Source organism: Jatropha curcas, chromosome 5 (genome assembly GCF_041381405.1).
Source record: "Jatropha curcas cultivar XTBG-Jc1 chromosome 5, XTBG_Jcur_1.0, whole genome shotgun sequence".
In the NCBI taxonomy this organism is placed as follows: domain Eukaryota; kingdom Viridiplantae; phylum Streptophyta; class Magnoliopsida; order Malpighiales; family Euphorbiaceae; genus Jatropha; species Jatropha curcas.
Window position 1 is genome coordinate 9946180 of NC_143155.1, and position 23917 is coordinate 9970096.

At 33.8% G+C, this 23917-nt stretch overlaps 1 protein-coding gene across 2 annotated transcripts; it reads right to left on the minus strand.

Annotated features, from left to right (window-relative positions):
• Positions 1-11012: 11012 nt before the first annotated feature.
• Positions 11013-16361, minus strand: LOC149496204 (uncharacterized). Of its 2 annotated transcripts, XM_089721804.1 has the most exons (9): positions 16244-16361; positions 16014-16137; positions 14317-15549; positions 14133-14223; positions 13854-14011; positions 13718-13769; positions 13053-13132; positions 12862-12955; positions 11013-12637 (listed from the first exon to the last, which is right to left on the minus strand). In XM_089721804.1, the coding sequence occupies exons 3-9, from the start codon at positions 15448-15450 to the stop codon at positions 12105-12107; spliced, it is 2142 nt and encodes a 713-aa protein (XP_089577930.1). In that variant the 5' UTR covers positions 15451-15549; positions 16014-16137; positions 16244-16361; the 3' UTR covers positions 11013-12104. The 2 variants fall into 2 exon arrangements, with proteins under 2 accessions (XP_089577930.1, XP_089577929.1); XM_089721803.1 differs by having other exon boundaries at positions 16014-16348.
• Between the last annotated feature and the right edge of the window lie 7556 nt (positions 16362-23917).

Consider the following 23917-nt stretch of genomic DNA (forward strand, 5'->3'; position numbering starts at 1 on the left):
TATGCATGTTGACATGCTAGAGCATAGTATGAAGGTTACTAATCCATTGGGTCATAGTGTGATAGTTAATCGGGTGTATAGAGCTTGTCCATTAGTAATCTATGGCCATGTATTTCTGGGAGATCTGATAGAGTTACCTTTTCGGGAGTTTGATGTGATATTGGGTATGGATTGGTTATCTAGACATGGAGTTATGATTGATTGTAGACTGAAGAGGATTACACTCCAAACTTCATCTGGTGAGGAGATTGTAGTAGTGGGTGAGAGGTCGGATTACCTCTCTAATGTTATTTCTGCTTCGACGGCTAGAAGACTGATCCAGCATGGTTGTGAGGCATACTTAGCCTGTGTACTTGCTCTAGAGTCAGAATCCCCTAGTGTGCATGATATACCCATAGTATGTGATTTTTCGGATGTGTTTCCAGAGGAGTTGCCTGGGTTACCTCCTAAGAGAGAGGTTGAGTTTGGTATTGAGGTTATGCCTGGTACTGCATCGATATCCATTGCTCCATATCGGATGGCTCCTACTGAGTTGAAAGAGTTAAAGATACAGATTCAGGAGTTGCTTGATAAGGGGTTCATTCGTCCTAGTGTATCTCCATGGGGTGCTCCAGTATTGTTTGTAAAGAAGAAGGATGGATCACTGAGATTGTGTATTGATTATAGACAACTTAACAAAGTTACAGTGAAGGATCGGTATCCATTGCCTCGGATAGATGATTTGTTTGATCAGTTGAGAGGAGCTAGTGTATTCTCAAAGATAGATCTGAGATCGGGTTATCACCAGTTGGGGGTTAAGGAATCAGATGTACCTAAGACTGCTTTTAGGACACGTTATGGTCACTATGAATTCTTGGTAATGCCGTTTGGTTTGACGAATGCTCCTGCAGTTTTCATGGATTTGATGAACCGGATTTTTCATCCTTACTTAGATCAGTTTGTAGTTGTGTTCATTGATGATATCTTGGTATATTCTCGGACTAGAGAAGATCATAATCACCATTTGAGAATTGTACTTCAAATATTGAGAGAGAGACAGTTGTATGCTAAGTTGAGTAAGTGTGAATTCTGGTTGTCTGAGATTACTTTTTTGGGTCACATTATTTCTGCTGAGGGTATTAGAGTTGATCCGAAGAAGATAGATGCAGTGCTTAAATGGAAGCCACCTAAGAATGTTACAGAGATTCGGAGCTTCTTAGGATTGGCTGGTTATTATAGAAGATTTATCAAGGGATTTTCTCTCATTGCAACTCCTTTGACTAGACTTCTTCAAAAAGATGTCAAATTCGAGTGGATTGATAAATGTCAGAATAGTTTTGTGAAGCTTAAGATTATGCTTACTGAGGCTCCAGTGTTGACACAGCCAGTTTCGGGTAGACCGTATGATGTGTATAGTGATGCTTCGTATAATGGATTGGGTTGTGTGCTTATGCAGGAGAGTAAGGTAGTTGCTTATGCTTCTAGACAGCTTAAACCACATGAGAAGAACTACCCTACTCATGATTTGGAGTTAGCAGCTATAGTCTTCGCTTTGAAGATTTGTATGGTGAGAAATGTCATCTGTATACAGATCATAAGAGTCTCAAGTATCTGCTTACTCAAAAGGAGCTTAATCTGAGACAGCGCAGATGGTTAGAGCTGCTTAAAGACTATGACTTTACCATTGATTACCATCCAGGTAAAGCGAATGTGGTAGCAGATGCACTTAGTAGGAAATCCTTGGTTGCTTTACGTGCTATGAATACTCGATTATCTGTAGCTAGTAATGGTGCACTTGTGGCAGAGCTTGTGATTAGACTTAGCCTACTTCAGCAAATTCTAGATGCACAAAAGGATGATGAGACTATTGCCTTGTGGAAAGACTTAACCAGAGAGGGAAAGAAAAAGAGATTTATGATTAAAAATGACGACTGCTTGTACTTTGGGGACAGAATTTGTGTGCCTAAAAGTTCAGAGTTGAGAAAGAGTATCTTAAAGGAAGCTCATAGTAGTCCATATGCTATGCATCCTGGCAGTAATAAAATGTATCAGGTTTTGAAATCACAATATTGGTGGCCGACGATGAAGAGGGATATCACAGATTATGTGTCGAGGTGTTTGACATGCCAGCAAGTTAAAGCAGAGCACCAGTTTCCTTCCGGTTTGTTACACCCTACTGCTATTCCAGAGTGGAAATGGGATAAGATTACAATGGATTTTGTGACTGGATTGCCTTTAACTCCTAAAAGGAAAGATGCTGTATGGGTAATAGTTGACAGACTAACTAAATCAGCACACTTTCTTCCTGTTAAGATCGATTTCACCATGGAGCAGTATGCAGAGCTTTATATAGATGAGATAGTGAGATTACATGGAGTTCCTTCATCCATCATTTCAGATAGAGATCCGAGATTTACTTCTAGATTTTGGAAGAAGCTACTTGAGGCCTTGGGTACTAAGCTGAATTTCAGCACAGCTTTTCATCCTCAGACAGATGGTCAGTCAAAGCGGGTTATTCAGATTTTGGAGGATATGTTAAGAGCTTGTGTTATTGAGTTTGAGGGCAGTTGGGAGAAGTACATTCGACTTATCGAATTCGCCTATAATAACAGTTATCAGTCGAGTATTCAGATGGCCCCTTTTGAAGCGCTCTATGGTAGGAGATGTAGGACTCCATTATGTTGGTCAGAATTGAGCGAGGGCAAGATGGTAGGTCCGAATTTGATTCAGGATACAGAAGAAAAGGTCAAAATTATCAGAGATAGATTGAGAGCAGCTTCAGATCGTCAAAAATCTTATGCAGACTTAAAGAGGAGAGATATAGAGTATGCAGTGGGAGATAAGGTTTTCCTTAAAGTATCTCCATGGAAAAAGATATTGAGATTTGGAAGAAAGGGTAAGCTTAGTCCTAGGTTCATTGGTCCCTATGAGATCATTGAACGTGTGGGTCCATTGGCCTATAGACTAGCTTTACCACCAGACCTGGATAGGATACATAATGTTTTCCACGTATCTATGTTGAGGCGGTATCGGTCCGACCCATCACATGTGATAGCAGTGGAATCTATAACTATTGATCCAGATTTAACTTATGAGGAAGAACCAGTGAGAATACTTGCTAGTGAAGTCAAGGAACTAAGGAATAAGAGAATTCCTTTGGTAAAGGTTCTTTGGAGAAACCATAAGACCAAGGAAGCTACATGGGAAAGTGAAGACATTATGAGACAACAGCATCCTCAGTTGTTTGATTCAGGTGAATTTCGAGGACGAAATTTTTTTTTTAGGGGGGAAGAGCTGTAACGCCCTATTTTTCCTGTGTTGAAATAGTAGTTTATCGGTCTGTGAATAGTACTATCGGTCCGGGAGTCGGTATTATTTTAGTCCGGAAAAATTATTATATATGATTAATATTTTATATCACATTCTTGGAGCATGCATGCATGGTTTTTACGGGTAGAAAGTAAGTAATAAATATTTTTGGAGAATTTTAGAGAATTAGTGAGTAGTGACTTAAGGTGTGAGATTAATTAAGGAAATTAGAGGCAATAGTTGTATGGATTAAATTTGAAATGGTGGTATATTAATTAAGAAAATTAGAGGAATTATTTTTATAGAGTAAAAATAAGAATTTTGTTGTGTTATAAAATATTTTGAAGGAATTTAAGTTGGAGAATATTTGTAGCCATTAGATTAAATTTACATTCAATCCTAGCCATCCAATTTTGGTGAAAAGACCAAACTACCATTTTCTTCAAGTCCATTTCTTCCTTTGCTTTTCCATCCAACGTTTACTTCTTCTTCTTCCCATTTTCCCTTTAGCCTTCCTTTTCTTCTCTTTATGTTCTTCACTTCCTACTTCAATAATTCACCAAATTCACTACATTTACCTTGAATTAAGTAAGAAAATCTAGAGATTAAAGCTTAAGAAGTGGTTTTTGGTGATTAATTTCAAGGAATTCGGAGAAGTTCTACATAGGTGAAGTAAGTGAGTTCATGATGAAACTTCATTATTTTTGGGTTTAGAGTTTTCTTTTAGTATATACATACTTAATCATGCTCCAATTTCTTCTTTTCTTTGTTTTCTTTGTTTTGATCTTGAGCTTATTACATGTAGAGGGTGGAGAGCCTTCTAACAAAGATAAAGGCAAGACCAAAGTTTAAGGAGCTTTGATTCAAGTTGTTTTAAAGGTTTGTGTTCATAAACACACTAACCTTACTTCAATTTTTGGATTTGTGAAGTTTGTGCTACTTTGTGAAAATTTGGGATTTGGTATGAAATGATTTGATTGCTGGAATTTGGTTGTATAAATGTGTTCTTGAGTGTTTTCTAAGCCTATTTATATGTTGAATTTATGAAGAAATTATTTTTCTCTTCTTCTTCCAAAAGTGGCAGAATTTTACCAAGGGAAAATGTTAATGGGTGTGTTTAAGGACTATTTTTCTATTCGTTTTATTTTCCCTCTGTATTTGAGTCCTTCATGAAAGTTGTAGGTATACTTCTTAGCTTTCCAACCCATCCTCTTGTGTCCAATTTTGATATATATAGCTCAACTTATGACTAAAACACCTAAACTGACTCTGTTGTAACGTACCACATGTAGCAATAGATTGAGTGACTATTTTGACCACCATAATGGCAAGATTAGGTGTTGAGCTCTTCATGAGATTTGTTTCCCTGTGTCTTGAGATTTACCTGGTGTTGGATTGGTTTAATTTGAGTGTCTGGTTATGGAGAAATTCAATAAACATTGGACTTGGTTCTGCTGAATCCGGTCTGGACTATTAGTCTGTGTTCCTAGCTTATTTTGCCTATCTTACAGGTTGATCTGGGTTATGGTTCCTTCATAAAAATTATATAATTGTGTCTTATCTTTCTAATAAATCTAATTTCATTCAATTTGGAGATATATAACTCAAGTTATGTATCAAAAACTCAGCAAAGGTCAAGATTGCTTTTATGCTGGAAATTTCCTATGTTAAGTAATTTTGTTTGAGTATGAGAAGTTTCATGAATGAATTCAGTTGAAATTCAGTTTTTATTGTAATTTTATGAATACTACAGAAAATAAATTTTATGAGTAATGGAAAGTCAGAATAAAAATAAGAATAAAAAAAAATGATTTTGGGCTCTAATATACTTGGTGTGAATTGGATGCGTGATTTGATTTTATTATGTATGATGAGCATGCTCGGCATTTGATGCCATTATGATAAGAAGCTATGATCATATGCTAGGCACGTGGGTGTCTTATGTTAGGGCGGACGCGCTCTATATGTTATGAAAGGTTGGCGACCTAAGGCCATTATGAATATGTTATGAAAACCTATCTGCTTCTTTTTCTCCTAAGTGTATGTGAGCCCTTGTAAAAATAATTATAAATCTCTTGCTGAAAATTTCTATTTTAGTGTGTTGCCATCGCAACATTGGTTTGTTGTGTTTTATGAGCACCACTGAGTTTTATACTCAGCGCGTTGATTTTATCACGCGTAGGTTGAAGTCTGTATTTGCTGTTTGAAGACCAGAAGAGTAGCATCAGAGCTGAAGCGATATTTTGGTAGTTGATTAGTGTTTTATGTAACTAAGTATTATGACATGTATAAGTAGTCCATTTTTTGGAGATTTTATTATGTAATTTACACTTTAAGTATACTATTGTAAATTAATTGGGTGTAGTTATTGGAAGATAAACTTGGAACTTATTTATGATGTAGAACATTCAAAGCAATAAGTTTAACTAAATGTATCTAAATGATGCATATGAAAATGTTGTAGTTATGAAATTAGAAAAGTGTTATTGTGTTGTTCTTGGAGTTTGAATTTAGGAATGTTTTGTATTCACCTGTTTGGCGACTTCTATTTTTAAGGGAAACTCTTGCAGTTTTTTCTGTAGGGTTCTCCCAAATCATATTCAAATATATATATATATATATAGATTACTACTTGCTAAACTTGTGAATACTAAATCACTTCTAATTCATGATTTATATGTTAAGTTAAGACGATGCCTCCGGCATTGAATGTGACTTCCACCGTCGGGTCTCTCGGGACTGGGCGGCGGGTGTTACACTACTCCTTAGCTAACTCTAAATCCTTTAAGGATCTGAACCTCTTAGATTAGTATAAATAGCTTTTTATTTTGTAATTATTCGACAATTATCCAATGAATTAAAGACTACTTCTTCATGCTTAGGCGTGTTCATGTTTTTAGAGAGTGTGAGATTGCATTCTTCTAATTGCATCAAGAATCAAGGTAAACTTATCAATTCTTTGTGGCGTTTATCTTATTCTTTTACTCTATCATTGGTGTTCTTGCTTCTTTAAGCTTTGGGTGCCATAGAGGGGAGTTTATTCTAGATCTTTGATCTCTTCCAAAACTTGTCATTGAGTTCATGAAATTTATTTTCATTGGGTTCCGCGTCACTTGATGATATGTTGGATGAATTGCATGGGGCAACTTACTTTACTAAAATTGATTTAATGAGTGGTTATCATCAAATTAGAATGCAACCAGGTGATGAATGGAAAACTGCTTTTAAAACTAAGTATGGTTTGTATGAATGGTTAGTTATGCCTTTTGGACTATCTAATGCACCTAGTACATTTATGAGGCTTATGAACCATGTATTGCGTGCCTTCTTAGGAAAGTTTATGGTTGTATACTTTGATGATATACTCATCTATAGCAAGTCACTTAATGATCATATTGAGAATATTATTACAAACATTGAGATCTGAAAAGTTGTATGCTAAACTTAACAAGTGCACATTCTGTATAGATAGACTTGTATTCCTTGGATTTGTTGTGAGTGCACAGGGTATTGAAGTAGATGAGGAGAAAGTAAAAGCTATCAAAGAATGGCCAACTCCCAAATCAATTTCTGAAGTTAGGAGCTTTCATGGGTTGGCAAGCTTTTATAGAAGGTTTGTAAAAAAATTCTCTTCAATTACAGCACCACTAACGGAAATAATCAAAAAGGAAGTTGGGTTCAAATGGGGAGATGAGCAACGAAAGGCATTTGACACGCTTAAAGGGAAGTTAACTTCTGTACCTATACTTTCTTTACCTAATTTTGAAGGTACTTTTGAAATTGAGTGTGATGCTTCTGGAGTGGGAATTGGGGCTGTCATAATGCAAGAAAAGAAACCAATTGCCTACTTTAGTGAGAAGTTGAATGGAGCACAACTTAACTATTCAACCTATGACAAAGAGTTGTATGCCTTGGTAAGAACTCTAAATGTTTGGCAACACTACTTACTACCTAAGGAGTCTGTCATCCATACAGACCATGAGGCCCTAAAACACTTGAAGGGTCAAGGTAAGCTTAATAAAAGGCATGGTAAGCGGGTTGGATTTATTGAACAATTTCCATATGTGATTAAATACAAGCATGGAAAAGATAATATTGTTGCTGATGCATTGTCAAGAAGATATACTCTAATTACTGCTCTTAGTTCGAAATTGCTTGGATTTGAGTATGTTAAAGACTTATATGTGAATGATTCTGACACGGATCCGGGATCGGGAATCAAAGGAATGGGATATAAGTTCGCCTCTATGGCACCCCACGTTTATATTGAAACGGAAACACCAATAATCGAGATTAAACGCTCTATGGCACCCCACGTTTATAAGGAAACGGTAACACCAATAATCGAGCAAAGAACAAGATAAACGCCACAAACGAGTTGATAAGTTTACCTTAATTCTTGATGCAATTAGAGGAAGCAATCTCTCACTATCTCTCTAAGCAAATAGAACAAGCAAAGCTTGAACAAATGTTGTTTATCAATATTTCCAAAAGTTCTGTTTACAATGAAGATGAGAGTATTTATACTAAACCTAAACATATTAGGTTACAAAGATAACAAATAAAGCATAAAACATAAAACATGCATGAGTCGCGCTCGCGCATTTCAAATTCGCACTCGCGACTTATGCTAACTAGCTCTCTGCCTTGCGAGTTGCGCTTCTCGCGCTCGCGTAGTGTAAGTTTGCGCTCGCGAGTGTTGGTCGCGCTCGCGCATGTGAGGCTCGCGCGCGCGAGTTGCGCGGCCTAACTCTCTGCCTCTCGTTTGCGCTTCTCGCGCTCGCGCACGGTAGAGTCGCGCTCGCGAGATGTGGTCGCGCTCGCGTATGTGAAGCTCGCGCTCGCGAGTTGCGCGGTCTAGCTCTCTGCCTCTCGTTTGCGCTTCTCGCGCTCGCGCAGTGTAGATTCGCGCTCGCGAGTGTGGGTCGCGCTCGCGTATGTGAAGTTCGCGCTCGCGAGTTACGCTGCCTAACCTTCTGCCTCTCCTTTGCACTTCTCGCGCTCGCGCAGATCAAAGTCACGCTCGCGAGTTGCACCAGCGTGTGCCACTGTAGCAGATTCAACTTCAACTGTAGCAGAGTCAAAAGTACTGTAGCAGAGTCAAATTTACTGTAGCAAAGTCAAACCAATTGGCACGGGCACTGTAGCAGGCGTGCTTTCCTCCATTTCAACTTCACATGCCACCAATAACATTAGAAGCCTAGGAATGTCTTCAAGTTCCACAAAACACTTGTTAAATGCTTCATCATGATGCTCTTGTGTGATTTGGACTTGAATATAAGAACATGGCTCCCCCATATCTCTTTGCATGACTCTTGTAATCACCCCTTTAGGAAGCACCAATGAATCTCCAATGTTATTCTCTATATTCCCTTGAGCTCCATGGTTGATTGATGGCGGATCCGTATCAGATTCTGACTTTGGAAACATATATGTAGCATGTGAGCATGGAGCATTTGATAAGTTCTATAGACATGATGGATATTTGTTTAAGGGCAGCAAACTTTGTGTGCCTAAATGTTCTATGCGTGAATTGCTTGTGCTTGAATCTCCAAGATTAATTATTTATTTAAGGTTTAATGGAGAGAAAATGGTGTGTTTAGTAAGTAGGAATTGAAGAAAAACAAAGAGAAGGAGAGGAAGAAAGCGACGCCTCAATGGAGAAGAAGAAGAAGAAGAAAAAGGTAAAGTGGTTGCTCAATGGATAAGTTTTGACTTATATAGTCAATAAATGCATTTTAGTCATTTCCCACTACTTCTTTAAGAAGTGACATTTGGATGGTTAAGATTAAGTCAACGGTACTCTAATCTAATGGCTTAAAATATCTCTACAAAATTCTGTGATTTACTTCTATAAAAACAATTTCTCAAATTTTCTTAATAAAACACCATAATTCACTATTTACTAATTATCTAAATTCTCCAAATAAATTCATTACTTATTTTTTACCCGTTAAAACCATGTATGCATACTCCAAAAATATTAAATAAAATATAAAATATAAATAGTAATTTTTTCAGACCTAAATAATACCGATTCCTGGGCCGGTGGTACTATTCACAATTCGGTAAACTACTATTTCAGACACAGAAAAATAGGATGTTACATGATTAGTGTTCTAAAGAAGGATTGATTGCAAAACACACTGTAGTTTTTGATAGGAATCTATTCTCTTTTAAAATAATTCTATAAAACTTGTTATAGATTTGGATTTAGATGTTTGAGAAATAAAAATGCAAGAATTTTTTTAGGCAACTAATTCTCCTCCTCCCTCTGCCTAAACCCTTAGTCTATTTATAGACAAAAGAGTGGCTAGATGACCCCAATTTTGGGGCCTATGTGGCACGGGCCACTAATGGGCCCCGAAATGGGGCCTAGTTTTCATAAAAATAGGATGGCACGCAAAATGATGTAGTGGACCGGGACACCTCGCGGGCACACCCAAGGCGCTTTCCGGGTCATATATCCATGTGAAACCCTTGAAAACCTGAAAACATGAAAATGGCCCGACGTGTCACATTTCTTAAACTCGGATCATTGGTCCGAGAACCAAGTTTATCGGATATCTAAAACTCATTTATAACAAAAAAAAAAAAAAGGGTTATCATCACTGAGTCTATGTGTCGAGGCAAAATTTAATCTTCTACACAAACCACCGGTAAATGTTTGATTTGATTTCAATTTTTGATGGTTTTAATTTCTAAACCAACATTTTAGATTTGATTTTGTTATTACTTCAAATTGAACTAAATCGATCCACGAACCGTCTTAGTACAGACGAAGTATTTTTCTTGATTGGATTTTTCTTTTTCATTCTTGACCGTATCAATAAGTTTGAATAATACTATAGGCTATACAAGAGAATGTGTTCTTATTTTGATAATTCTTATAAAATTAATGAAAATTCTTGTTTAAATTAATGGTTTTAAAACATGAAAAATAATGAAATAAAAAGTACAATTAAATTGAATATTTCTCAATTAAAGGATATTTTAATTGAACTGTGATTAAGCACTCATATAGTTACTCCTTTGAAAAAAAAAAGTTGTCCTACGGAAAGTGAATGTTGGGCTAGTTTTAGGGCTAAGCTTCAATATCCTTAGGTTTGTCTCTCAAAACGTAATCAAATAATTGTCATAATGGATTTTGTCTCCTAATTGTGGAATCTCCGGACACTTGCAAAGCTATAAATAATAATTATGTGCCATTAAGTGTTTTGTGTGGCCCACAATTTACTTTAATTGTCACAAATCCTTTTGCTTCTGTCTTTTTCTGCCAAATTATTATTATTTCCATTCACAAATCGCACTGTCAATAATTAAAACAGAGTAACTAATTAAGAATTTGTCTTATTTGCAAATAAATTTTTATAAAATACAAAAATTTTAGTAATTATAATTACTTATAAAACTTATTTAAACGAAATAAACTTATTGTAATTCAATCCCTCAATACATGATAAAAGCATTGTAAAGATAGAAAGATGTCAAAACCAAACTAAACTATTACGCATTAGGCAGATGTAAAAGGAAAACATATAATTTTTTTTTTTTCTTTTTGGGAGAACACACTAATACAATATCAGACAAAAGATGTTAACTCTGAAGTAACCAATACGAGAAACTCAAGACAAAAGGGATTCGCATCAATAATGATTACATGCAACCACAAACATTTGACAAATGAAACGTGTATGAAAAATCAAATCATGCCAAGAATCAAATCAGCAATTGTCTTTGGCTTGTTTTTCACTTTCCAAGCCATACCCATTAGTGTATGTATATAGAGAAAAATAACCTCTCAACAGAATTCCATTTACATAAATACAATTGCGAGGAATTTGCTATAAAACTCTTCCAAAGGCCACAAAGGGTAGAAGCCTAGTAACTCAAAACTAATCCAACTGATGTTAGAATAAACTTTTAAGAGTACATGTACAAAATTTTGTTAGTAAGACAAAAAGGCTTTGTCGGCGCTCCGAGAAATAATAGCTGATGGTTAGTCGGCTTGCAGCACCCATGAATCAAAAACACAAGCTTTCCAATAGAAATGTAGTTCACCAAACATAAATGGAGATTTTACTAGCAAAGTTTTTAAGTGGTAGGCTAATTAAGCAAGTCATTGAGCAGAAATGGAGTCCAAATACAGCCCACCTGCCAAGCTCAGATGAAGCTGACCCTACCATGTCATCCAAAATGGCAGACAAACAATTCAATCATTCAGATCAGCCAATATGTTATAATGGCAAAGTTCCCCACCATATTTTTTTTCCCAAATTAACTCGAACCACCCGCTCTGGATCTCTTTCTTTCATTTTAGCAAAGCCAAAAGAAGTTCTATAAAGGTCCCACGACCACCTCAATTATAAAGAGTAATATCTCAAATTGTTCTCTCCTAACACATGACTTGCATTTCTTTTTCTGGACTGGCAGACAAGGATTTCTCTAAGTAACAAATCAATAAATCTTAAGATTAAGCAGGGTATCCAGTATATGCATTAAACCTCAGCCACTTGCTCATCCCGAGCTGGATTACATTGCAACCATACACCTGCTGCCACTAGTCATGAAATACTTCTTTTTTCCATACACCTCTGATATCTGAGAATGGCCCAGCAATATTCTCAATCATCCATACACACTGCATACATCATTTAAATCTGGAGTTGCTGCAACAGTTCATGCTGCCATATTCAACAATACTCAATAGCTCATGCAACACCAGATTGGCAGCACACTGATGGAAGATGTATTATACATCCCAACCAAAAGGGATGAATTTTTATTCTCTCAAGCACTGCCTAACCACTACAGTCTCAGACAGCTACTGGTAACCCATAATTGTGGAATGATCTAATTCGTCCATCCCATCCTGCAGTCACAATGACTAGATCCCATGCATGAGAAGCAGCTATGCTCTGACATGAAGCTTTCAGAAACTTGTACTGGGATTTATGCATTGCTGGTGATGTGGACAGAGGGCTCGCTGGGGGAAGCTTTTCTTCTGGCCAAGTTGCAGAACCCTTGGGAAAAGATTCTAGGAAATATTCTTGGCTTAGAGAAAAACCGGCTGGTGAAGGAAATGGCATAACTTCTGGTGCATTGTCATTTGAGACATGAAATCCTCCATTTCCTGAGCTCTCATGTTTTAAGCCACACCAGGGAATGGCGATCGATGCATTCGTTGAAAAACGCTCACAAGACCTTATTGTTTTTGCTTGCATAGGATCACTCCTCCCCTGATCTATGAAATTCCACAAATATACATTGGAATCCTCACAAGCTGATACAATGTGCTTTCCATCAGAAGTAAAGGATGCAGATATCTGACTTGGTGTACTTTTTAGACCTAAATTGGAGAAAATTTAAAAACTTAAATTCAACAGAATTTAAAGAAAAATGAATCAAAAGTATTAAGCAAAATGAATCGGTGTGCACTGCATAAGGTTTGGAAACACAAATTCAAATATTCATATATTATCATAGGCAATCGATCATCCTAGAGAGATCCGAGTTGTCTGAAACAAGAGCACTAGAAATTATGAAATTTAAAAATAAGAAATGGGCACATACCCCTATATTTGTAAATCACATTAAGTCCTTGAAGAATTCTAACTTGTGAATCGGCACAAGTTACCATGACTTTAGTTCGGTCTTGCGGGCAAAACTGGGGTTAAAGACACTTGATGAGATAAAATTTGTAATGAAATGTACGAGTTGAAGCAGCAAAAGTAACACTGAGAATGGGGAGAGGAAATAATTACCTGGAAGCCAGTTATTCTATTGCAAGGTGACTTCTTTTTACTGTTGAAACATATCTGAGCTTCCAATTGCAGGTGACTGTCTGAACCAAGAAAAGTGAAAGCTTGCTGCTTAATGTGTATATTCTTCTCCAAATTCATTTTATCTAACTAGAAGGCAAATCAACAAACATAACTAGATATGAACCTTATGCAATATGTATGATTTGCAATGAAAGTATAAACAGTCTGATAAAATATATATGCAATCCATTTATTTACCGCCATATCTTATCCATTGGTAATTCTTTTAAGAAACAAACATGCTATTCTTTACTTGCATAAAACAAAATCTCCTTAAGACCAGTAAACTGTGCCACAAAAACCACAATAGCAAAAAGCTTCACAAAAATAATGATACGTACTTGGACTACGCTGCTACCATCATCCATTAAAAATCAAATAAAAACATGACACCTAAAACTACTAAAATCACATAAAATTAACACTTAGGAGATTGCCTAAGCAAGATTTATTTTGATAAGGATATAATATACCAATCAAAAGAGTGAAAGACTAGCTTTAAAATTAACATTAAAATAAATATAAAATTAGAAAAAAAGAATAGAATATTCTAACCTATTAATGTTCTAAAGACTGGTAGGTGTTAATTATCTAAATGAGCATACCTGACATATTATAAAAGCGACAATTGCCTCCTATGGAGCCAACAATCCCTCCCTGCATGAACCAATAATTTTCTATCAGTCTACTTGACGAGAAAACACCACCCCCTCTAGGATAAAGAACAAGAAATCAACAAACCTGCCCATCTGGATGATAACATACTGCAGTAACTATTTCCTTTATATCACTCCAATCCACAACTTGGCAACTAGGAATTGCCCAGATGCGAACTTTTCCATCTATGGAACCACTGATGAAATAATTGTTGTCCACAGGATTAAACTGAACACAGGTTACTGCATCAGATAAGAGAATAAATGAGGCCAAAAAAAACACAAATATACCAACAATCTTGGCTAATAAATCACTTAACAGATTATATATTGAAAAGAAATGCAAAAGAAGTCAGAAATGCACCATAATTACTGTGTGAAAAGACTCTTAGGCAATGGCCATTTCCTACTTGCCACAGACGAACTGTTTTATCCTCTGAAGCTGACAGTAGATGCTGCATCAAGAAGAATTAGAAATTTAATTTTTATTGATATGACATCTATTTTTAAGTTGTTCAGAGAAAACATCCTTTTACAAAGCAACTTACATGGTCCTTTGACCAGGAGAGATCCAAGACCACTCCATTGTGTCCATGGAACTCATGCAATGGTCTCTCTGATATCCGGAAAACTTTTGGAGGAAAAATGACACATGCAGAATCTGATGTTTTTCTCAGGCTCCTCGATTTAGCTGTTTTCTCTTTATCAACCAAGAGGGGTTTCAACTCAGACAGATGATTGACAGTGAAGTATATGCAGGATGGATCTATTTCTGGAATGTCAAGTTCATTTGATCTCTCATCTTCCAGGACCCGCCACAATCTTACAATCTTATCTTCTCCAGCACTTGCAAGATACTGCCCATCAGGACTGAATTTCATTGTCAGAATTGAACCATCATGAGCTTGGATATCTTGTCCCTTATAAAGAGCTGAAAGTTCCTTTGTCCGCTTCCCACATTGGCGAACCTTAACTCTCTGTACCCTGTACTGCATGAGCTCATCACCTTCATGTCGCAATTTTTCAGCTTCTAGTTGCTTATCCACAACACAAGCTATAGAGCGCAATCTTCTAAACCAACCCTTCTTTACAGTTTTTGAGGTAGCGGCCAAACCATTTTGTACCTCAATTTCCATCTGTAGGAGTTGTTGAAATGAGGAAGATGACCCACACGTGTTCTCAGATTCCTCAGTTGTTATGGACTGTTCGAAGCTCACTTCATCATTATACACCATTACCCCGTCAGAAGCCCCCTCCCTGCACAAGAAATTTGCCCTTAAATCTAACTCCTCAAGTAAACTAGAGCTATCATTAGACCAACAAGACATTGTTGATCGAGTTGAACAAAACTCGTCCTCAAAAGCTGACTTTCTCAATACAGCCCCACTACTCTCTCTAATTCTATCAATCTCTCCTTCCATACTAGATACTGCAACTGAACTCTCATTTGCACTTTGATCTAAACCTATTCCCATCCAATTTAAGAACTTACTTCGTCGTTCTTCAACACTTCTGGGGCTTCTAATCCATATTTCATAAAGAGGACTATTGGGAATTGAATTATCAGGACTACAAGGGGAATTAGGTGTCTCAATAATATCAGAGTTTTTATCAGAAATTGATGCAATATCTTCATGAGCATCAAAAAACCTGGATTCCTCTCCACTCAGGCTACCCATCATTCTTTGAGCTCAACCCATGAAATCCCGCCTCAAAGAGCCAGCTTGCCCAAAGCAATGTGCTAAAATATAAATTCCTTCAACACAAGCAATCCCAAAGAACTAAAAATAATTGGAAAAACAAACACAAAGCACAAAATCCAAGATCAGTATATAAAAATATTTATGATAAATCAAACAGCAATTATAACAATAACAATAAAACAAAAACCAAGAGATCCAACATGGATCCCATTGCAAACCCATTGAACCTGGTCCTCCAGTTAAGAAAGTTCCACAATTTAACAATAAAAAAAATCCAAAGCCAAATTGGGAAAAAAATTATACAATTCAAAGGAGAAAAACGGAAACGAATCCAAAAAAGTTGCAGCAAATGAAGGGTTACAAAATGAACCCAGTACACAGAAACGAAAACCCATTAACAAGAAATTGAAGATCATTTGATTTCTTTGAAGAAGTGAATCAGAATTATGAATTATAAATGAATATAGATAAAAAAAAAACTTTTCCTTTTAGAAATGTGAATAAAAAATGATATTACTTAACAAGAAAAAACATTTGCTTACATGGGTTTGTTTCTAAGAGATTTCTTCGAGACTGACGAGGGCATAGATCGAAGAAGCATCCATAAAAGTTTGTGGTCGTTTTTGCTCTCTCTAACACACGGAGAGAAGAGAAAGCAAGGGAACACTAGAACAAACACCAGATATAATAATAATCATAATAATAATAATATAATAATAATAATATAAAAAACAGTATTATGATAAATAAATAAATGAGAGAAGGGTAATACAGGAAGAGGAATAATTTCCTTGATATTCGTGAACGGATGGCCCGAGAAACGAGATTTTGAGAGTTGGGTGTATGTATTGTGTTCTTTTTCTCACTGTGTAATGGAACTTTGCTTTGCTTCAAACCAAAAATGGAAATCAAGCTTTTATTCTGTTCTTACAGTTTCTTTTTCTTTTCTTTGAGCTGACGATTCTTACAGTTAAAACCAGACGGTAATAAAATTTGCTTTTTTTTTTTTCTTTTTTCTTACAAAAAACGTTTTTTCTTGGGAATAATTATTAACCATTAAGTTGCAATCGGTTTGGTGCATTTTAATTTTGGAGGGGTCAACCAAGCGGTTTGCGGACTGCTCAATGTTAGATCCGACAAAAGTTTTTAAATGGATCAAAATTCAAACTTAAATTTGATTTCAGTTTACTTTGATAAAGAATCAAGTTTCAATTTGATGAGATTCAGTTTGCTAATGCTCATAAATTGGCTCTTTGAATAAGCTTGTGAATTTTGAATTGATTCGTGACGAACTCGTATATTCATCTATCAATTAAATGTATCTGGTTTGTCTTACATTCAATTACAAGAGTTTTTATCAATATGGTAAATCAATTGAGAAAATTACTCTTGTTGTATAGTCCAACGTATAAAATATTTATATACTTATTTGCAAATTTGACATTTTATAATTTAAAAATATATATTAATTTTATTAATAATTATTTCATAAATTATTATGTCAACAACTAGTTTTGAAATTGTGATATAACTAGCAACATGCCCGTGCTATGCACGGTTAAAAAAAATAAAGTAAAAAATAAAAATAATATATAACTATATATATATATGTATAATTTATATATTCTTGAATGAAATTTCTTTTATTATGCTATTAAAAAATATTATTAAGATATATCAATAGTAAAAAAAATATAGCCTTGATTTTTAATTTTAGAGTAAAAATTAGTAGATAAATATATATTCAAGAGTATGGATTTAAAATGTTGAAATTTATAGAGATAAATAAAAAAAAGAGATAAAATGAAAGGTGGTAAAATTCATTAATTTGATATATTTTACAATTAATGTAAAAAATAATTAACTCACTATGAAATCTATGAATAAATAATTTATTTTTATAACTAAAAGTTGTATAAATCATCAATTCATCATGTTATTAATTCTCTAAAACTATAATTAATCAATTATGTTTAACATAATTTAATTTAATAAAAAATAATTTTAATTTTTAATAGAAAACAATAACTGCACATATCATTAAATTCATAAATTATGTGTCATTAAAATTTATATAAATTGTTACTTAATATGTTATTAATTTTCTAATGTTATATTAATCAATTACATTTAAAATAGTTTAATTCAATCAATAAATAATCATAAACTAATTTATTTTCAAAATAAATATAAAAATAAACAATTAAGGGACTACACATGTCATTAAATTGGGATCTACGTAGCAACACCAAGGTAAAATCTGCATATATATATATATATATATATATATATATATATATATATATATATATATATATTGATTATTTAAAGGTCATTAATACATGAAATAACCAAATCAAACCAAACCGAAAACTATAATTCAAAATGTATCCAAACCAAACCAATACATTAATATAATAAATAATTAAATCAAACCAAATCAAAAATACAAACTCAAAATCAGTCCAAACCAAGCCAATATATTAATACATTGGATAATCAAATCAAACTAAACCAAAAACACTAATTCAAAATAAATTTAAACCAAATCCAATCAATACATTAATATATTAAATAATCAAATCAAATCATACGTTAAAGATACATTAAAGATAGGAAACAATTGGTATTTGAGAGTAAACATTTGTTACAAAGCATTATATTAATAAATCAAACCAATACATCAATACATTAAATAATCAAATCAAACCATGTCAAATGAAAGCCTAATTGAAGGAATATGTCACGTGACAACTTTTTAAGGAAAAAATGCTTGCTATATATATATATTGATTTTCTTTTGATACAAGCTCACAAAAAGAAATGTAAATCATATATCACAATAATAAATGAAATTATGATTAATTTTTATATATTAAAATAACAAACAAATATTTTACATTATTAATTTATATTAATTGGTAGAATATTAATTCCACTAATCATGTAGTACTTGTTATATTGTAATAATTGTAAATTAATGCTCCGTTTGGTATAAATAAATTTGTAATATGAAATTCATTTATAAATAAATTCTAGTAGAATTCATTTGTCAATGAATTTTTCATGTTTGATGTGATTAATTTTAAACATGTAATTCAATTGAATTCCATATAATTATATATGGAATAAATTGATAATTTAAAATTCATTTGGTTTTCTTTTCTAAAATATTCTTGAAATAGTAATTTCACAAAAATAAATAATAAATACCATTTATATTTATGTTATGCTTTATAATTTTTATATTTGTATTAAAAATAAATGCATAAAATAAAAATAATAAATTATTGCATTTAATTTAGTGATAAATGTGAAACACCTCCTAATTTTATTTTCAAAACTTTTGGAGTTCAATTAAATAAAAAAATCTGGATTATTATTATTTAGTAATTTGAGGAAATTCTAAAACCTAATTAAACCAATTAATAAAATAAAATAAAATAATAAATTAAACCAATAAACCTAGAAGCTTCTGATAGTTTCACCAAACCTTTAAAAATGAACCAAATCAGTTAAAGCAAATCAAAGAGGAGAGAGAAAGCCAACAAGACAACTTCTATCTCTCCTCTCTTTCGCCGATAGCCCTCTTACCTGTCACATCTTACCCCACTGTGAAACGTGCTACATCGCCCATAATATATTTATCAAGCACTTACTCTATATAAGAATTCAATAAACATACTACAAGGGATTTAACTTTTCATATTCAAAATGTATGTGTGATAATAATTTCAAACACTATTTGAAACATTTTAGATATCATAAGACTCACTTTTATAAAAATCTCGAACTAAATAAATTTTCTTTTTATAAAAGATATAACATTCCACTATTTAAAATGTTTATAACTAAAAGTCCATTATAAATTACACATTTACATACTCAAATACATTGGTGAAACCATTACCCTTAAGCCCATTAAAAAGAGGATTACATACTAGATTGTTTCTTTAGAGTCGTTATTAAGACAACAAATTAGTTTTAAAGGTAACTAAACCATTCGAGTGCTTTATAACGTACATCGGTAATTGTAAACTTATATAACTTTAGTTTCATGAGTCTGTTCAATATATATATATATATATATATATATATATATATATATATATAAATGAAGCACAAACAATTTCATTCTCTAGCCTTTCCCTTTTAAAATTACTATGCAACTATAGAATAAAGAATTCATTGAAGAAGTATCATAGAAAGTTTTGGGTATGCCTACTGAACCCGTTTGATGGCCGTATGTTGAAAGGCTGAGTAAGGGTATAACCAGGCAGTGGCCGCAACTTGTTGATATTCTAAAATGGATCCTTTATTGTGTAGATCTGCAAGTAGTATTAAATCGGATGATTCTGAATCTTCAGAAATAAAAAGGGTTATAAATAGAAATGAATTAATCTTACAAGATTTTAGTAAAGCTATTGATGAATGGGAAATACCTAAAGTTGATAAAGAACAAATTTATAAAATTTCTAAATTTAATTTATGGACAACTGATTATGTAATAAAAACAGAAGAAAGAGATTTTCAATTAAGTAAACCATTTGAAAGAATTACTCTTCTCTCTTCTAAAACTCTACAACAACATAGAAGTAAAAAGTATAAGTATATTCATATAGGATTAATCCAAGTAGGTATAAAACCTTTAATTAGAGAAGGACTAAACACAAGTATTTTAGCGGTGGTTAGAGATGCTAGATTTTTAAACTTCCAAGATTCTTTGTTAGAATCTGTTGAAACTAGTTTAAGTGAAGGACCTATATCCTTTGAAGTATACCTAGACATGACTATTTCTTTAAATGATGTAAATATACTAGAAAGTATGGTTTTAGAAATTAAAACCCACAATTATAAAATGAAACAAGGATCAATTCCTATAGCATTGATATATAAAATTCATTATAAAGCAATGAATTCAGCATTTAGTACTAAATATAAGTTACAACCTAAAGTAGGAGAAACAAGATTCCTATAAACAGATTTAACTAAAACTAATACAGTAATTCCTAAAACCATTCAGTGGAAAGACATAACCCTCCCAGAGGAATGGATCTTAGAAGGAGTTGTACCTCCTCCTATCCTAGAAAAGGTAAAACCAAATATAAATTTATAAAAAATTGAGCAATATGAAGATGGTAAAGTAACACTAAAATTTAATAGATGTCAAAGTTCAAGATATACAGGGTCATCATCGTCTGTCCTCACAGATGATAATGAAAACCCCTCTTCACAAATACCTTCAGTAATTTATGCAAAATATAAAGATACTGAACCTAAACCTATAATTCAAACCTTAGTCAAACCCAGGTATTCTACTTCAGATATTCCTAGTCAATCTCTTAAAATGAAAGGTGTTGATTATAGCTCTTCAATTCCGCAAGCAGTCTATAATCCTGTCGACACTTATTTAAACCAGCAATCAAATTTAGTAAATTCACCTGAATCACCAACAGCTTCAGCCATAACTGAAAATATAAATGAAATAAATAGAGAATTAAATGTAATCAGTAAAGAAGACATAGAGAAAGGATTAATAAAAGAAATTACAAAGACTAAAAATTTGATGAAATTAAATAAGATACTAAAAACTCATACTTTTGAAGATTTAAAAAATGAATACTTAAATTATAAATTAAACAGTCAAACTAAAATCAAATTCTTTGATTGGTTTGCATTAATTAAAGAAAATAATTCCACTAAAAATTTAAATCCAATAACTATGAGAAATAAGAAGCCAGAATGGATAGTAAATGATAGAATTATACAAAGTGATTTTCCACCTAAAACAATTAGTAAACTAAAATATCAAGATAATGAAATTGTTTGTGCTCCATATAAAATAGCTAGAGAGAATGATACAGATAAAAAACTAATTGAACAAAATAATTTTAGTAATGTTAGTTTAATTTGTTTAAATACCCAAATAAAAAGAATAGAAAACTTATTAGAAGAAAAACCCATTGTAAATGAAAATGTAAAGGGTAAAGAAAAAATAAAATCTCACATTTTTAAACCATATCAACTTTCTAAATCTAGTCAAAATGAATTCTTAGGAACACTAAAGGCACAACTCAGTAAACTAGAATTACATTCAGATACTACTCAACAAGTAGCACCTGAAACTCCTCAAACATCTAGGAACATAAACATTCTAGAAGAAAATTCTCAATCTGAAATCAGTAAACCTGAATCAGAAGATATTAAACAATTTGAACTAAATCCTATATCACATAAAGACATAGTAAATATATCACATAGAGAATTAGTAAATAGAGCACCAGATTTAGGCTTAATTGATAAACCAAATTCTATATCTCAATTTAAATATAATGCAACTACAATTTATGAATGGAATATAGATGGACTATCTGAATACAATATATTAAGCATATTACAACAAATGACTATGGCAGCTAATGCTTATAAAACTCAGTCAATTATATCAGATAGAGCTATAGCGGAAATACTTATAGCAGGATTTACCGGTCAACTTAAAGGTTGGTGGGATTATCACCTAACTGACCAACAACATTTAGACATCTTAAATTCAGTCCAAATAAATGATGAAGGAGATCCAATATATGATGAAAATGGTGAACCTATTCAAGATGCAGTATCAACATTAATTCTCACCATTTCATTACATTTTATAGGAGATCCATCACACTTAAAAGATAAAAATGCAGAATTATTAAGCAATTTAAAATGTAAAAAATTAAGTGATTTTCAATATTATAAAACTACTTTTCTTACTAGATTAATGTTAAGAGAAGATTCTAACCAAGCCTTTTGGAAAGAGAAGTTCTTAGCAGGACTTCCTTTTTTCTTGGGTGAAAAAGTTAGGAACTATATAAAACAACAATTTGGTAATCCAATACCTTATAATAAATTAACATATGGATAGTGACGTGGAACCCAATGAAAATAAATTTCATGAACTCAATGACAAGTTTTGGAATAGATCAAAGATCTAGAATAAATCCCCCTCTATGGCACCCAAAGCTTAAAGAAGCGAGAACACCAATAATAGAGTAAAAGAATAAGATAAACGCCACAAAGAATTGATAAGTTTACCTTGATTCTTGATGCAATTAGAAGAATGCAATCTCACACTCTCTAAAAACATGAACACGCCTAAGCATGAAGAAATAGTCTTTAATTCATTAATTGTTGATTATTGAAAATTACAAAATAACAAGCTATTTATACTAATCTAAGAAGTCCAGATCCTTAGAGGATTTAGAGTTAGTTAAGGAGTAGGATTTAGCAAATCTAAACCAACTAAGGAGTTGACAAAAAAATCATAATAACTTAAGGATTTGGATATCTATTCCAAATCTACTAAAGATTGACTAAATCTAAACAAAATAAGGCTAATTAATCAAGGGTGGCCGAAATATTGGAGGCCCAACCCATTAACAAAGCAAAAAAACACAAAATAAGCTAACTAGCTTCCTTCGCGAGCGCGAGCTTCACATACGCGAGCGCGACCACACCTCGCGAGCGCGATTCTACCGTGCGCGAGCGCGAGAAGCGCAAAGGAGAGGCAGAGAGTTAGGCAGCGCAAGTCGCGAGCGCGATTCCGACATGCGCGAGCGCGAAACTTCACTGCGCGAGCGCGAGAAGCGCAAAGGAGAGGCAGTGAGTTAGGCAGCGCAAATCGCGAGCGCGATTCCAACATGCGCGAGCGCGAGCGACACTCGCGAGCGCGAACCTTCACTGCGCGAGCGCGAGAAGCGCAAAGGAGATGCAGTGAGCTTGCACGGCCTGGGGTGTGCCACCTTGCATGGGCGTGCTATCCAAACATGGTTCCCACTCAACTTGTGCTTCTATTAATGTGAGAAACTTAGGTGTTCCTTCAAGTTCTTCATAGCACTTGTTGAAAGCAAGGTCATGGAGCTCTTGTGTGATTTGTTCTTGAATATATAAAGACATGGTTGCTCCATACTTCTTTGCACGGCTCCTTGTAATTGGTCCATTAGGAAGTGCTAATGGATTGCCATTGTTGTGGTCCTTGTTTCCTTGAGCTCCATAGGTGGTTGGTGGTAGTGGATCCGTATCATCCCCCCCTTCTTTAAAAAGATTTGTCCTCAAATCTGCATCCATGTCAAAGGGAGACAAATCACTAATATTAAAAGTTGCAGAAACACCATACTCATCTGGTAAGTCTATTTTGTAGGCATTGTCATTGATGCGTTCTAAGACTTGGAATGGCCCATCTCCACGTGCATCTAGCTTATTCTTCCTTTGGTTGGGAAATCTTTCCTTGCGAAAGTGTACCCAAACCCAATCACCTGGCATAAGTACTAACTTCTTCCTGCCCTTGTTGGCTTGATTAGCATATTGCTTGTTCCTTTTTTCTATGTTGGCTCTAGCCTTCTCATGTAAAGACTTCACCAATTCTGCCTTTTTCTTACCATCTAGATTAGAAAGTTCATTCAAA

Bases quoted from the DNA above. Each gene is read 5' to 3' on its own strand.
- LOC149496204 (XM_089721804.1), bottom strand. From the start codon at position 15,450: ATGATGGGTAGCCTGAGTGGAGAGGAATCCAGGTTTTTTGATGCTCAT. The intron at 13,133-13,717 runs GTATGCTCATTT...TTCTTGGTTCAG, and splicing joins TCGCTTTTATAATATGTCAG to ACAGTCACCTGCAATTGGAA. The intron at 12,956-13,052 runs GTAATTATTTCC...CTTTAACCCCAG, and splicing joins ATAGAATAACTGGCTTCCAG to TTTTGCCCGCAAGACCGAAC.